Source organism: Leptidea sinapis, chromosome 27 (assembly GCF_905404315.1).
Source record: "Leptidea sinapis chromosome 27, ilLepSina1.1, whole genome shotgun sequence".
Taxonomy (NCBI): Eukaryota; Metazoa; Arthropoda; class Insecta; order Lepidoptera; family Pieridae; genus Leptidea; species Leptidea sinapis.
The window spans coordinates 12,170,012-12,185,882 of NC_066291.1; the positions used below are offsets into that span (position 1 = coordinate 12,170,012).

Below are 15,871 nucleotides of genomic sequence, written 5' to 3' on the forward strand. Positions count from 1 at the left end.
TTGTTTGTTTTTGAGTGAAACAAAAAGGATATACATAAAAATATTAACTAATTAAAAGTAACCAACTATATATAACTAAAAACGACTAAAGTACGGTACCTACTCATAATTGCACTACTTAAATATGGGTTAATGTTATTAGAATGAGATGTAAAATAAAACTTTACCTGACATAGATAATGGAGAAGACACTCTTGGTGAGTATGCTTGCACCTTGTATTATAATATTATAAAATAGAAAATACTAAGCAATATACTTTTATAAAATACTGGTTTCATGTCTCAGTGTTTCCTGCTTTTTTTGATGATCTAGCATAAACTGTTTGATTTTAATTTAAAACTGTATTTCTTGCATTTCAGACTCCTCAGTGGCGGTGGAATATTGTTCCAACACTTGGAAGCAGCATAGCTAAAACTTCCTCGAAAGGCTGCTGAACTGTGTTGTGGTATTGTGATTTGCATAACAGCCTTTCGAGTATCACAGGACCTATGACTGGAAAACCAGGAGAGCTTTTTATATAAATAAGTAGGAACCTTGTACTTTATTACATCAAAGAGCAGGCAAGCTAAGTGAAGCTTACGCCTGTGTCTCAATTTTAGGATATAGTGTTTATTAAGGTATGGTGTCACATGGGCCCTTAATGGAATGTTAAAGCAAAAACGAGCACACGCATTTTGAACATGTTGGATAAGATTTTGGGTTTTTCCTAATAGACGGGGTCCAACTACTGTGTCCATGTAGTTGAGTTTTGAGAGTATTAGTGACTCAGCTAATTGAACATGCAGTCTGTCAGTTACATAGGGTCTTAATCGGTACAAAATTTTCAGACTATAGAAGCAGTTCTGAACTGATTGTGCAACATGCTTCTCAAATCGCAAGTCAGTGTCCATTATCAGCCCTAAATTTCTTACTTCATATATTTGCTCAATTAATTCACCATTAAGCCTTACTTTCTCTAATATATTTATTTTATTTACTTGTTGCTTACTACCACATATCAAATACTTGGTTTTATCTGCATTGAGTAGAAGGTCATTTTTTTTGGACCACATTGCTATCCTAGCTAGATCCTCATTAAGTTTTTTAATGGTTTGATCAATGTGGGCAGGCAAGCAAGAGATATACACTTGTATATCATCTGCATAAACGTGAAAATTACAGTACTGAATATGTCTTTTAATATCGGCAGCATATAGAATGAAGAGAATTGGACCCAATATAGAACCATGAGGTACTCCTCCATTTACACTAACCTTATTTGAAAATATTGTAGTCCCATCATTTCTCTGTAATTTCACATATTGAGAGTGATTGCTCAAGTAACTGTTTAACCATTTCAAAGCACTCTTATCAACTCCATAGTATCTAAGTTTGGAAAGCAGCAAAGTGGTATTTATTGTGTCAAATGCCCTAGAGAAATCTAACAACACTAGAAGTGTGCACATCCCATTGTCTTGTGCATGGAGTATATTGTCAGTAACATCAAGCAAAGCTGTTACTGTACTTCGACCTTTTTTGAATCCTGACTGTACTTCAGGTAAAATATTATTATCTTCAAGATATTTTGTTAATTGTGTACAAACAGCTTTCTCCAACACCTTTGATAAACATGGCAATATACTTATAGGCCTAAGATCTTTTAACTCACATCAGTAACCTGACCATTTCATTAACATTGTCAAGTGATGATATTAAGTCCCATTTCACACATCTCAAATCATCATCAAAATTGTCCACACATATCTTGTTTTTAGGTCTGTATGTTATTGTTTTGGGTTTGGGTTTATTGCATTTAATATTAAATTCACATACAATGAGACAGTGTCCTAATATATAGCCTAAAGGCTCTACTATAATATTTTTAGTGTTCAAATCAGTGCAAACAATATCAATATAGTTATTATATTATATAGTTATTATCAATAAGTTTGACTAGATGTTGTGAAGTGAGTTGGTTCTGTAATAACTTGTGTCAAGTTAAAACATGAAATAAAGGTATTTAATTTACATTTGTCACTGTGATTATTACAAAGCATATTAATATTAAAATCTCCAAGTAAAATCAAATTATCATAAATAGGAATGGAACTAATTGTATCTGTCAATGCATTAAAAAATAAGTCAATGCTCATCCAAGGTGGCTGATATGCAGTGCCAATCACTAACTTCCTTCCATCAAGGGTCATTGTAAGCCACATTTGTTCCACTGAACTATGCAATGGATCTACTGGGTGACGGAGGATATGCACATTCATATTTCTTTTGGTATAAAACCCAACACCACCCCCTCGCGTACGCACTTGTAAAGGGCGGGGGATGTGTCGAAGTTGGTAACTATGCAAAGTGGGGGCCCGAACCTCTTCACCCGATCTGAGCCATGTCTCATTTATAGCCAATATGTCTATATCATGCCTGATGACTGAGGCTATAAAATTGTCATTGTTTGTGCTAAGAGAGCCAGCATTCAGCAAACCAATTTTTAAATGATTACTAATCATTATGATTACCTGTACTAAAATGTCTTGATAAAGCATACAACACACAGAATGAGATTATAATATATAGCTGCTCTCTTTGTATAAAACTTCTAAGTATAAGCTTAAAAATTATAGATAATTCTAATAAATAATTTAATATTAACTTGCCTTTTTTATTTCTTGTACTAACAGCCCATAACATTATATAACTATTCTTATATTCTAGGTACTTATAATCTTTAAAAATTAAGTCATGCATAAGTTTGGCAGTTATTGGATCAAACTGAGCCTGAACCAAAAACCCGTCCCAAATCAGTGTCTGAGCGTATGGGGTACGCCAGCTCACCATCAGCCTTGCGCACATAAACGCGACCTCGTCGGGTCCATGAGAACCGTCACTACCTCTTGCGACACTCTTCAGGTGCCTGATGAAACAGCAGGCTGTTGTTTCTGGTGAGCCGTTCATTTATGTACACGCGCATGGCTGCTCCCGCTGAGCCTATGTCGGCCGTAGTGAAGCCCAGGCGCACACGAGCAGCGCGAAGTATATCATCCTTCAGTTGCCGGCGCGCAAGACGCACCACGACACGCCGCGGGCGCCTACCCGTACCGTCCCCACCAGTACCGCTTGTATTCACCGCTCCGACACGTTCGGCAAACACAATGTCGCGTTCGTCCAGTGTGATCACCAACTTATTGAATAGAACTGACACCGTGTGCATGACATTTTCCCCTTTATCTTCAGGCAGATGGCCAATGTCGAGATCACTCAGCAGCGCCTCCTGATCTCCGTCGTTAATTTGTTGTTTTAATTGAGTTACGGTCTGGCGTAGTTCAATCACCTCTACAGCCTCTCTCTTTTCCAGAACTTCCACTCGTTGCTCTAGGCCGCTCATTCTTTCGCCCAAGCTCGCTATGGAGTCTCGAAACTCCCTGCGGAATTCACGTAGCTCTGCCATGTATTCCGAGAGCTCACGACGCAGGTCACCGAATTCCTCATCTCTGCTATGTGGGGTACATTGGCTGGCCTCTCCGACTGGATTATCTAGCCGCGACTGGCGTGTCACAGCGCCATCTATAGATTTTATAGGAGTGTTGCTGTTGTTTCCTTTTCGCCTTTTATTCAAACACTGCGGGCATGCCCATCCCCTGGCAGTAGTTCCACTGCTGTGCAGCCCTACACACTCCTTGTGATATACACAAGGGCAGCTAGCGCAGGCAACAGCAGCCGCAGACGATAAGAATTTGCCACAGCCAGAACATTTATTTGCCATTTTAAACTAGGAGTTCTGAACCAAACAGACAACACTAATACTTTAACGTTTTTTTTGAGGGTATCGTATAATTTTAATATTAGTTTTAGTTTATTTATTGAATTTATATAAAAATATAATATTTATTTAGATAGTTTAAAAATTACACTGTAAAATGTTCAATTATTAAAGTATTTCAAAAGTAAAACTGATATTATTTAAATTTTTCTCGTCACTACACACACACACACACAACAGCTGCTAATCGTTTCGTCGCATGCGCGACGTCACTTCCAAAACGTTCACTTTTGAAAATTACCATACAGAATGTGCTGTATTATTTTATTTCAAAAATAAAATTATGGGCGTATGAAAAAGATCGTCTTTGCCTCTAACAACCATAATGTACAAGAGATGGCGCTGCGTTATTTCTAGTAAAAATATTTTACGCCCGTAGTGTACCGACTACCGTCGCTAGATGGCGCTCATTATGTTTATATTTTAAGTATATACAAGAGATAGATGTGCCACTGATGATTTTATTATGTAAAATCAGTGAATCCAGGCTAAGAGATGGCGCTGCGTTTATTTTAGTAAAAATTATTTTACGCCCGTGGGGTTCCGACTACCGTCGCGGTCGCTAGATGGCGCTCAATGCTCATTATGTTTATACTTTAGCTATTGATTTTGATTGCATATTGCTTTATTGATTAATATTGCAAACGGTTCTTACTTCATTATTTGTGGATGGAAATTCTTAATCTCATTAGAGTTTAGGTTTTCTGTGTTTTTAGTGGTGTTAAATTATTATTACTTTGATTACCACATTAGTCAAGTCTTGTTTTAATAACTATCTTAAGTAAGTTCTTTACTGTCACTAGCTCCATCTATCCATCTATTATGTATGTAAAATGATCGCCATCGTGATGAATTTACAGCGTACCTAATAGAATAGATGGTAGCACTTTCAATGCAAGTTTTCATCATGTGCCAATGTAGGGAAATTGCACCCCCCTGCGCCGACTGACGTTGTTTCGATAGATCTCTGTGCAATGCGTACGGAGTGACAAAATAAAATACCACACTTTAAAGCTCATGCTTATCAGAAAAATATATGAATTTTAGACGATTCATTTTATTTTTTTCTGAATTATTTATAAAATATTCATTAATTTATTCCCGTGTTTATGAAAATATTATATCTGCTTTCCGTACGTAATTTTTAAGAGACAAAATTATGTAAGTAGTAGCAGAAAACTGATCCTGAATGAAGCCCCATTTCGTCAATTTTGTGTGAAGAGGTAACGGATAATCGTTTTTACGACATAAATGATCAAAATTTCAAAGCAAAAATTTCCCGTTAATTGGATAAAGAAGTAATCTATTTGTGGTAATTTTTAGTTTTGTTAGATTTAGTTTCATTTCATAACAAACTCTACCGAAAAATATAGGTGATGTCATGGATTGACTTATAATTTTGATGGATTGATTAATATTTTAAGTCGAACATAATGGAGTCAAGCCTGTTAGGTATGTGACCGTGTTATGTTCACTGCTTACTATTTCACATTACATACATTAATTTACAGTTACAGTAATATTATGATTGGCCATGATCTTATCATATAAATTATACTGCTATAGTTGTCATGGTAACATACATGTTTACATCCATGGTATAATTGAGTATTGTGACAATTAATGTCTAAAATAGTGCATTTATACAATATTATTATGTTATAGCCAACAATGTACAACTACTAATAAGGTGACGAAGGAAGCATGAGTTTTTGTGTTGACTTAGTATCAGAAGATTCATTTTATGAAAATATAACTCTGGGTGTAACAAAACTACTTGGTAAGTTCAACAACTTTATTGTTAAATATTAACATAGATAGGTGCATGATGCATTCAATAAGAGTTTGCTTTATGTTTAGGTAAAAACACAAAACCATCAGGAACAGGGCCTAACAACATTTCACTTATTTTTATCCAGTCAGAACAATTTCCAGATGCCATCAGTGATTCCAAGTCATCCCTACCAAAGTACAAAGGAGGTCTTTCATTGATTACTTGGGGAGGCCTTTCCAACAGCCCCACTGGCACATAGCGATATAAGAAAGATAGCCATTCTAACATAAACCGTCTGGTAGCTTCAACACCTTGCGTGTCTGAGCCCCAGTGTTCTAAACCATAATTTGTAAATTTTTTCAATATTTCAAACCTTTCACTGCTGCTAATATCCCAGAGTTTTTGCTCTTTTATCTCTGTGAAAATCCAAGGTTTAATTAATGCTCCTCTCCCAATCATTACTCCTTGAATAGATGGTGCTAGTTGTTTCTTTTGAATGTAGTCTTCATAGGAAAATATGTCACCGTTACCATAAATTGGGCATGAAGCTGCTTTGGCACATTGTTCAATATATTCCCAGTCGGCTTGTTTGGTATACCTTGATTCTCTTGATCTCCCGTGTAATGTGATAAGTGAGGCTCCCCACTCGGCTACTTTTGGGGCTATGTTATGAGCAATGTTCTTATTCTTGTAAACACCTGTTCTCATCTTAATGGTAAAGGGGATATTAAGAATACTTGAGGCACCTTTAACAGATACCTCTAATTGTGACAATCGCAGCATCATGGCACTACCCCCCCCTTGTTTGTATACCAAGTCAATAGGACAACCTAAGTTCAAATCTACAAAATCTAGTTCTGTATTTTCTTGTAGAACTTGTGCTACTTTTGTTATCAGATACGGATTATTTCCACAAATCTGAGCACCAAATAGATCTTCTGATTCATGTCTCTTTACAAGAGCCCACTCTTGCTTTGAAGCCTTTAGTAAAGACTCACATAGAGCCATTTCCCCACATGTTATGTCAGCACCATACGACTTACAAATTCTTCTGAAGGGCAGATTACCAACTGTAGTAAGAGGGCCTAAATATAACTTATCTTTCCAATCAATTGTCTTTTTTTCTCTTGGCAAGAGTTTAATTAAATCTTCATCTGTAATTATACCACTGGGTTTATTACAGATAGTTGTGTTGCCATTGTCATTTTGTTTGCCATTTCTGATATCATATAATGCTTGCACTAGTTTCTCTGAAGTGCTAAAGTCATACTGCTTCTTTTGTAATTTTGTTTGAAGAGAAGGTTGTAAAATATTTTTAGTATCCTCAATCCACAATTTTGCTCGCTGTTCATCAATCAAATTAAAACCATCATGAGATATATGACTAGCACCATATCGACAGGAAATTCCTCTAGGACACCTTCCTTTTAACTTAAAAACAATACATTCATCACCTATATCTTCTTTCTTAGTTTTCAAATATGTTAGAGGATCGTGAATAAACTTGCAGTTTGGATATTGGCATGGGGATATATCGTCCATTGATGTAATATTTACAATACTGGCACAAGGCTTCAATTGTTTATCATCATGAAAAGTTTTGGGTCTAGCTTTATTTTGCCCTCTTTTTTTATCTTTGGTCTTGGGAGCTTTTTCAATTTCCAACTCACTTCTACATTTCTTTATATCCTGTTCGTGATTGTCTCCGGCGTCATGTTCCAACGACCTTTTATTTGTTTGGGTATCATTTTCTTGATTTTTTTTATCTATGCACAGGATATATTCTTTTTTGATATGACAAACACCCCTGTCGGTATTATTTAACTCCGTAGTCATTTTAAAATATAAGTTGTATATGGAATACTAGAGCGACGAATAAAATAGCATATTAAATGGAAATTGTTGTCTTTTATAAAATTCTCATAAGGAATTTACAATAATAATTACTGTATGTATAGGAATTAATACCTATTTCTATTTAGTATAAATAAAATATATTTTTTTAATGTCTATATTTTTAAATTTTTACTTTAGAGACTAGAGTTTAGGTTAGGATTTTTCAGTATGACCATAGATAATACACTGTTTACCAGAGAGTATGACTATGAAAGTAGGTATGCTATGAAGTATGACCTCAATGAAGAAACTTTTAAACTAGAAAGTGTATATTTTCATAAAGACCAAGACAACATTTTTCTTTTTTTAGTTGCATTGGGTAAGATAGGTAAGCTAGCAAAGGTTCAGACTTCAGATGTCATTTGAGATTATTTTTTAACTCATGCATAACCGACAGGCAGTCTTTGACCGCATTGCCCATCTTTCATTAATAATAATTGTCACTTGCGGATTTAGCTATTACTTGACTACTCATTTAAAAATTTGATTGCTTATTTCTAAATTGGGTAAAAGAATAACCATGATGATATCTAATAAATGTGAATGTAAGTTTGTTTGTTACGCTTTCACGCCAAAATCACTGAAACGATTTTCATAGAAATTTGTCACAAGGGTGACATCAGTTCTAATGATGTCATTAAATTGAATCAATTGTGTGACGAACATCATTTCCACCTGAGCCAAATAGAGAGAACGACAGGTCATTTAGGTCAGACATAATATATAGGTACATCGATACATACTAAACTTAATCATACAACCCCGTGAAAAATCTCAGCCCTACCTTCTGGCTTTCCAAAGAAGTATCTACTCATATTATAAATACGAAAGTTTGTATGGATGTATGGAATGTATGTATGGACGTCTGGATGTATGGATGTATGTTTGTTGATCTTTCACTCGAAATCTACTAAATGGATTTTATTGAAACTACAATAATATAGCTTACATATCAGAATCATACTAACATAACAGATATGTAAAGAAGATAATCTCTGAACAAATATTTGAATAAAAAACGATAAACAACCGAGTGCACGATATTGTGGTGCGGTCCGGTGGCAGGCGGTGGGACTGCCTTGCGGGCTACCGGACGGCTGCAGGTGGAGGGGTTATTAATTATAAACGCCTTCAGTTCCTATTAATTTGCATTTTCATAATTTAGGAGGACATAGGAATATATTGCAGTAACTAACTACCTTTAACTTTTGCATTACTATCAATCATCATAATATACATACATCCGACCTATTTATCGTTACAAACTATAGCCTATTTCTGAAATCATAAAAATTCATAGTACATAAAACATAATAGTTGTTCGAACACTTATATCTGGAGAACGGCTGAACTGATTTTCATAATTTTTAATTTGTTGGATTTGCCTCCGTCCCGAATCGCAGAATAATATAAAATCATTAAAAAATTGACGAAAAAAGAAAATGATTTCTTTAATTTAAAATCATTATTACAGTTCTTTAGAAGGTAATCTATTTTTATGGAAAAGGAGGACTAAAGAGCGTACGGGCCTGGTGTTAAGTGATCACCGCTGCCCACATTCTCTTGCAACACCAGAGGAATCACAAGAGCATTGCCCACCTTTATCTCTGGATCTACTAAACCGATCTTAAAAATTCTGATACGAATAGTAATTCAAATTTTGGTGAGAGTCATATATAAATACTATATATTAACCCAAAAAATGAAAATACTTTTTCATAGAAGTTAAATTTGTAAAATACGTCGGAGAAAAAACCGTCGAACCCTAAAAATAAATTATATGGCAAAACAACATTTGCCGGGTCAGCTAGTTTAGTCATATAAATGGTCTAAGCTTGTAAACTATTACATTAAATAACTATATTTATCTACACCCATGCTTTAAATCCTCTATTAAAGATTCTGAAACAGTTAGCTTATTACCAACATTAAAACACCCAATGTCGTAATAACCATTACATCATCCAAACGAGAGTTGTACTGAATTTCATAACAACACTCCTTGGTTTTTTTTCTATCCCTTCATGCACAAAGAGTTTCAACAAACAGCCACATTCTTATTGCTCGATGCGTGGTACCTGTATGAATTTCAAAAAAGGAACATTTTCGTTTACGCGCGTTCCACACTACCAGAACATGGCGCGACGTTAAAAAAAGGTAGGTTATTTAAAACCCCGCCATTTTTCTTGAAAAAATGAGCAGTTCAAGTTTTGACAGCACACCGCCGGATATTTTAAACGCTGCAAAATTACATAATATTCAAGTGAATTTTAATAATTGCACTATACAAAATGTAAATCACTACTAAAATTAATAATTCTTTCATTAATACTTAATTTACTTGTATATAATCAGTAAGGGATGATATTAGGTTACTACTAGGGCTGGTTGTATTAATGTTAGCAGTAAGCTAACTGTTTCAGAATATTTTAGAGGATTCATATTCTGGGTGTAGATAAAGTCTTGTATGCAACTATTAATAATTAGGTATCAAAATACTCATGTGATACTATACTACACTCGGCTTCACCTCGTGTGATAAACCCACATTCGTGTTTTAATACCCTTTAATAATTATTACACAACAGTTGTATTATAGTTATTTATATCACATGAGTGTTTTAATACCTAATTATCAACAGTTGCATACAAGACTTTATCTACACCCAGAATATTAATCCTCTAAAAGATCCTGAAACAGTTAGCTTACTGCTTTTTTTTTATGGAATAGGAGGATTAACGAGCGTACGGGTCACCTGGTGTTAAGTGATCACCGCCGCCCACATTCTCTTGCAACACCAGAGGAATCACAAGAGCGTTGCCGGCCTTTAAGGAAGGTGTACGCGCTTTTTTTGAAGGTACCCATGTCGAATCGTCCCGGCAACACCGCACAAGGAAGCTCATTCCACAGCTTTGTAGTACGAGGGAGAAAGCTCCTTGAAAACCGTACTGTGGAGGACCGCCACACATCCAGATGATGGGGATGATATCCTAACTTGTGGCATGTCGTGCGAAGGTGGAATTCGGCGGCAGGAATCAGGTTAAACAGCTCTTCGGAACACTCCTCGTGATAAATGCGGTAGAAGACACACAATGAAGCGACGTCTCTACGCAACGCCAAGTGATCCAGCCGTTCACAGAGAACTGAGTCCCCGACAATTCGAGCTGCTCTACGTTGCACGCGGTCAAATGGATCGAGCAGATACTGGGGTGCGCCCGACCAGAGATGACAGAAATACTCCATGTGCGGCCGGACCTGCGCTTTGTAGAGCGCTAGAATGTTGGCCGGCTTGAAGTATTGCCGTGCTCTATTGATGACGCCCAGCTTCTTTGAAGCCAATTTGGCTTTGCCCTCCAGATGGCCATGGAATTGGCAATTGCTCGAGATTTCGAGACCCAGTATTCCGATACTAGGCGAGGCCTTAAGAGAAGTGTTCTCGAAGAGCGGTGATACGACAAATGGGGTTTTTTTTAGTGGTAAACGCGCAAACTTGAGTCTTCTGGGGGTTAAATTGGACAAGGTTCATCTCACCCCATTCCGCGACCTTCTCGAGAGGGGACTCGATAGAAGACACAAGTTTCTCCCGGCACTGGTCGACGATTTCCCGAGAGAGACCTGCATGGCCCGTGTATACGGCATCACCAGTGCTGTCATCTGCATAGCAATGTATGTTGGAGGTGTCCAACATATCATTGATATGCAGAAGAAACAGCGTAGGAGATAGCACACAGCCTTGGGGCACTCCAGCATTCACGGGCTTCGGGTTTGAGCAATATCGGTCGACAACAACCTGTATGCTACGCCCAGTGAGGAATCTGGAGGTCCACTTGCACAAGCTCTCGGGAAGCCCAAATGATGGAAGTTTTGAGAGGAGCGCCTTGTGCCATACACGATCAAAGGCCTTCGCTATATCCAGGCTAACTGTCAGGCCTTCCCCCTTGCTTTCAATAGCCGCCGCCCATCTATGTGTTAGGTATACCAGAAGATCACCTGCCGACCGACCATGGCGAAAGCCGTACTGTCGGTCGTTGATCAACTGATGACCCTCTAGGTATACCAAGAGCTGGCGGTTGATTATGCTCTCCGTGATTTTGGAGAGCTGGGAGGTAATAGCAATAGGCCTGTAGTTTGCTAGATCCGAACTGTCTCCTTTTTTTTTTTGGATCGGGTGGACAAGGGCTGACTTCCATGAGTCAGTGACTACGCCTTTGCTACGCTAACATTAAAACAGCTAGTCTTAGTAGTAACCTAATAACATCCATTACTGATTATGTACAAATAAACTAAGTTTTAATGAAAGAATTATTTATTTTAGTAGTAATTTACATTTTGTATAGTGCTATTATTAAAATATCTGGCGGTTTGCTGACAAAACTTGAATTTTTTGTAAACAAAACTAAAAATATTGAAAAAAATGTATTATGTATGCGGCTATTCGAATAGCCTACTTTTTTTTACGGCGCGCGACGTTCTGGTAGTGTGGAACGCGCGTATACGTACTCGTAAATGTCCTTTTTTTAAATTCATACAGATACCACGCATTGAGCAATAAGAATGTGGCTGTCTGATGAAACTCTTTGCGCATGAACTGATGTGGAGAACGTGAATGAAGTGATAAAAAATAACAAAGGAGTGTTGTTATGAAATTCAGTACAACATTGCAACACTCGTTTGGGTGATGTAATGGTTATTGGGACATTGGGTGTTTTAATGTTGGCATTAAGCTAACTATTTCCGAATGTTTAATAGAGGCTTTAAAGCATGGGTGTAGATAAATTAAACTTATTGTAATTTAACGTCAAAAGATCGATTTAATTAAATTATTCTTATTCCACTATTTCCATATTGTTTTACCGGTATAAGCCTTACCTATCTAATGTATCATAATATTATAGTATTAATAACACTTTTATTTAAAATACCTGTAATCTTAGAATCCGATCCTCGAATATCAAATGTGGCGGTCGAACGGAGAGGACCTTGTGATCGAGTTGCCATTTCTAATTGGGAGCAGAGGCATTCCACTGCATTACCGGAAGATCTACGAAATTTCTATTTATCCACCGATGGCTTCCTTCTAACATGGCATTACAAATATTCAGGCAAGTATTGTTCTAAGTACTCATAGCTTACATTAAATGTATCTCAGGTATTCAACCAATATATTTATTAACAGCTGATGCGGTGCTCCCTGTTGGTTCAATTAGAGTTAATTCACTGAATGAATTATATTTATCGCCTTCGTTAAAGGACCTACTGGACTTTTCTCTGACAAGGCCGACTGCAGGCACGCGTCCCATTTTGAACACAAAGAGCAAAATTTTTGAGCTGGACACATGTAGGAATATTGGAAAGGTTAGTAGAAGTTAGTTGGTAGACACTGATCAGGCAGGTACTTTTATTTTGTTAGCGAGCCTCTTGATAATGGTCGAGCACCTTGTAATAACAATAATTATTATTAAGTACCTATGTTACTCTGTAAATTCCCATTGATTAATGAAGAAATAGAAAGTAAATAATACTCCCTAAAGATATTGTGTTCTTTGCTGTATTGACAATATTGTAAGCCAAAAGGCGTTGAACGAGTAAAAATCGTTTATTAGGACTGTTGTCTATATTTCTCGCTTCAAAGGACGCATCTGTTAGAGGTAGATTGCAGATTTCTATGGGAGACCGGTTTTCACTTTCCTTCAGGTTAGCCCCTCGGCTTCCTCTAATAAAAATAACAGATGACAGACTTATTGTACATAATAATCATAGAAAGATTTTTTAAGGTTTGTTTGGTTTACACAAATGGTTGTTGGTCCGTGTGGCTGGCGACCCGTGACGGCACTTGGGGTTGGTTGGCGGACACATTCACGCAGTACTTTAGGATGGCTCTTATTCACCTAGGCTTGCCGACCTGGCAGGCGGCATTTGCCAATTTGCCACTTATTCCGTGGGCGGAGGTAAGTATAAAAATTATGAGTTTGATTTATTTGTGTTTGTAGGTATTGACTACAATAAAGTCTCCAGAAAGTCCAAACTTTGATGATTTTTTTTAGACAATCTATAGATTACCAAGTGACGCTGTTATGTTACACCTAACAGCGTCACTTGGTAATCTATAGATTGTCTAAAAAAAATTAAAAAAATGTGTCATATTTTTCTGTCTCTATTACACTGAAAAAAAAAATTATAATTTTTGTATTATAATACAAAGTAATTTTATTGACAGCAACTGTTCCTACTGCTCGCTCCGCATCTGTTGGAGAGGAATGAGCCGGAGAGCAGCGTGATAGTGACAGCTGACGCGGGCTTCAATCACATTGATCCAAATATATTCAAAACTGCACGCCAGCACAAGAATACTGTAAAACAAGTCAATCACTAATGTTGAAATGAATTTGACGTTTATGGGACGTTTATTAAAAGAAAATATACTTATATCTAACTATAATGTTTTATTTTGAGACTTAATACTTATTATAAGCGCATTAGAAATCCATGTTTGGCCTTGAATGACGCGCAAATTATACTAGAGACAATAAAATCACCGAAACAGCAGCACTTGTTTGTGGAAACAAGTGGATTATCATAATTATGAGATTCTGATGAAGAATGTTTATAGGAAACTAAAAACTTAGTGGAAAAATAAAAATTGAAAGTAATTTAAGGGAACATTTGATTTTTTATAGTATTTACCGTAAAATATATTTAGTAGCATTTTTTATACCACTTTAAATATAACAACAAAATCACATTGTTGATCACAGGATTATCCACCCACCACAAGTAGAGCGGGCATGACGCATGGACTAGCTATCGCTTCCCTCGACCATATCTTTGGGCCCAACGCATAATGTACCAAGCCACTCGGAAAAAAATTATGTATTAAGCCATAGCTAATTGTAATTATTAAAAAATATTATGTGATTCCAAAGGTGATGAAAAGGGGTCCCTCAGGGGTCTATCCTAGGTCCAATATTTACTCTGTGCTCAGCGGACGTGGTCCAAAATATTAAATATTGTAAATTTCATATGTATGCCGATGACATAAAAATTTACCTGTATTTCAAGCCGTGTGATATAGAAGCTTTTAGTAAAATTATAATTGCTGTTAAATTAAAAAAAAAAATCTCGGCATCAATTTGTAAGTAGTGACTGGTAAAGCAAGCATTAAAATTAATAATGAGCAAATAGAGTGGTGCTTTATAGACTAAAAGTACTATACCGCATCAGAAGCTCATTAAAGAAATACCTACGTGTACCTACTCCTCTGTGAATCCTTGATTCTTTTTTAAATTTAATAATATGGATGCAGCCATAGGTCCACGCTTATTGGAGGGAACTAAACGTCTCATACAACATGTTTAAAATGCTTGTGCACGAAATTGTTTCTCCATCCCGCGGCGACACCACGTTACTACTTATTTGAATAGAGAATCATTATTAAAAATGGGGAGTCGTATGAAATTGCACATAGCTACTTTACTATTCGGTATCATAATGAACGAAAACCCTATTTGCCTATTTAATAAGGTTAAGTGGAGAAGTGATGTTTACATTCCACATAATACTCGCGCTTCGCACGACACTTTAAATATACCACACATCGGCAATTAGTGGTTTTAGCTTTCGCTACGCAGCCACTAAGTGTTGATATAACCTGCCACCACCTCTTCGAATTTGCACTCAAAGGAATCTTTTAAAAATAACTACAAAAAGCTATTATTGCAAGAGCAAAAACTAAATTAGGTACTTTGATTGTAGTGAGGATGTATATCTTAATGTATGTATTTTATCTAGAGTATGGAACTAGCATAATATATGAAACAAACGTAGGTACTTACTTGTTAGCTGACGATATACCAAAAATTAACAAAATCCGTGCATTGGTTTTGTCAAAAAGTAGACTTTTCATTTTGAGCAAATTTAAACGTACTGTAGAACTAGGTAACTGGGTCAATGATTCAATGAACTTGAATATTCCAATATCACAAGGCGGCGTTGCCGGTTTGCCGTGCAAAAGTTGAATAGCAGCGCGAGCTGCTACCAAAGGAAAGCCGCCACAGTGTCTTGACAAGTATAGTTTATAGCCTAAGCACATGGTCGGATTTGTTCGGGTCGAACCATCGAACGCGGTCTGGTACTTGACCATATTCGGTGGTATGTCACATTTTCCATCGCACAAAATTATTATTATTACTGTCCGGACAGTACTGAGTACGATGGCGGACCAATTGGTGCGAGGCGTCCACCTACGCCCACCGGACCGTCCTATGGTCCAGCCGTGCCAAATCCCACCATATGTTTTGGCTAAAATACACCTGCCGGCGGTATCTCTTTGACGGTCGCAGGCGGCGCTATTCAAAGGCAAGGTTGAACTTCGTTCGGCGTAGGGTAAGGACA

The 15,871-nt window shown here is 36.8% G+C and overlaps 2 protein-coding genes across 4 annotated transcripts; one reads left to right on the forward strand and one right to left on the reverse strand.

Moving 5' to 3' along the window:
• The first annotated feature begins 4,572 nt into the window (after nt 1–4,572).
• On the forward strand, nt 4,573–13,919 carry LOC126972726 (tubulin polyglutamylase complex subunit 2). 3 transcript variants are annotated; one of them, XM_050819644.1, is made up of 6 exons: nt 4,573–4,590; nt 5,475–5,589; nt 12,415–12,582; nt 12,657–12,835; nt 13,255–13,428; nt 13,698–13,919. In XM_050819644.1, the coding sequence occupies exons 2-6, from the start codon at nt 5,514–5,516 to the stop codon at nt 13,851–13,853; spliced, it is 753 nt and encodes a 250-aa protein (XP_050675601.1). In that variant the 5' UTR covers nt 4,573–4,590; nt 5,475–5,513; the 3' UTR covers nt 13,854–13,919. The 3 variants fall into 3 exon arrangements, with proteins under 3 accessions (XP_050675601.1, XP_050675600.1, XP_050675599.1); XM_050819643.1 differs by lacking the exon at nt 4,573–4,590 and adding an exon at nt 4,817–5,032; XM_050819642.1 differs by lacking the exon at nt 4,573–4,590 and adding an exon at nt 5,170–5,261.
• On the reverse strand, nt 5,591–7,746 carry LOC126972723 (tRNA-dihydrouridine(47) synthase [NAD(P)(+)]-like). Its single transcript, XM_050819639.1, has one exon. The coding sequence runs from the start codon at nt 7,417–7,419 to the stop codon at nt 5,644–5,646; it is 1,776 nt and encodes a 591-aa protein (XP_050675596.1). The 5' UTR covers nt 7,420–7,746; the 3' UTR covers nt 5,591–5,643.
• Nucleotides 13,920–15,871: the final 1,952 nt, after the last annotated feature.

Bases quoted from the DNA above. Each gene is read 5' to 3' on its own strand.
- LOC126972726 (XM_050819644.1), top strand. From the start codon at position 5,514: ATGAGTTTTTGTGTTGACTTAGTATCAGAAGATTCATTTTATGAAAAT. The intron at 5,590-12,414 runs GTAAGTTCAACA...CTGTAATCTTAG, and splicing joins GGGTGTAACAAAACTACTTG to AATCCGATCCTCGAATATCA. The intron at 12,583-12,656 runs GCAAGTATTGTT...ATTTATTAACAG, and splicing joins ATGGCATTACAAATATTCAG to CTGATGCGGTGCTCCCTGTT.
- LOC126972723 (XM_050819639.1), bottom strand. From the start codon at position 7,419: ATGACTACGGAGTTAAATAATACCGACAGGGGTGTTTGTCATATCAAA.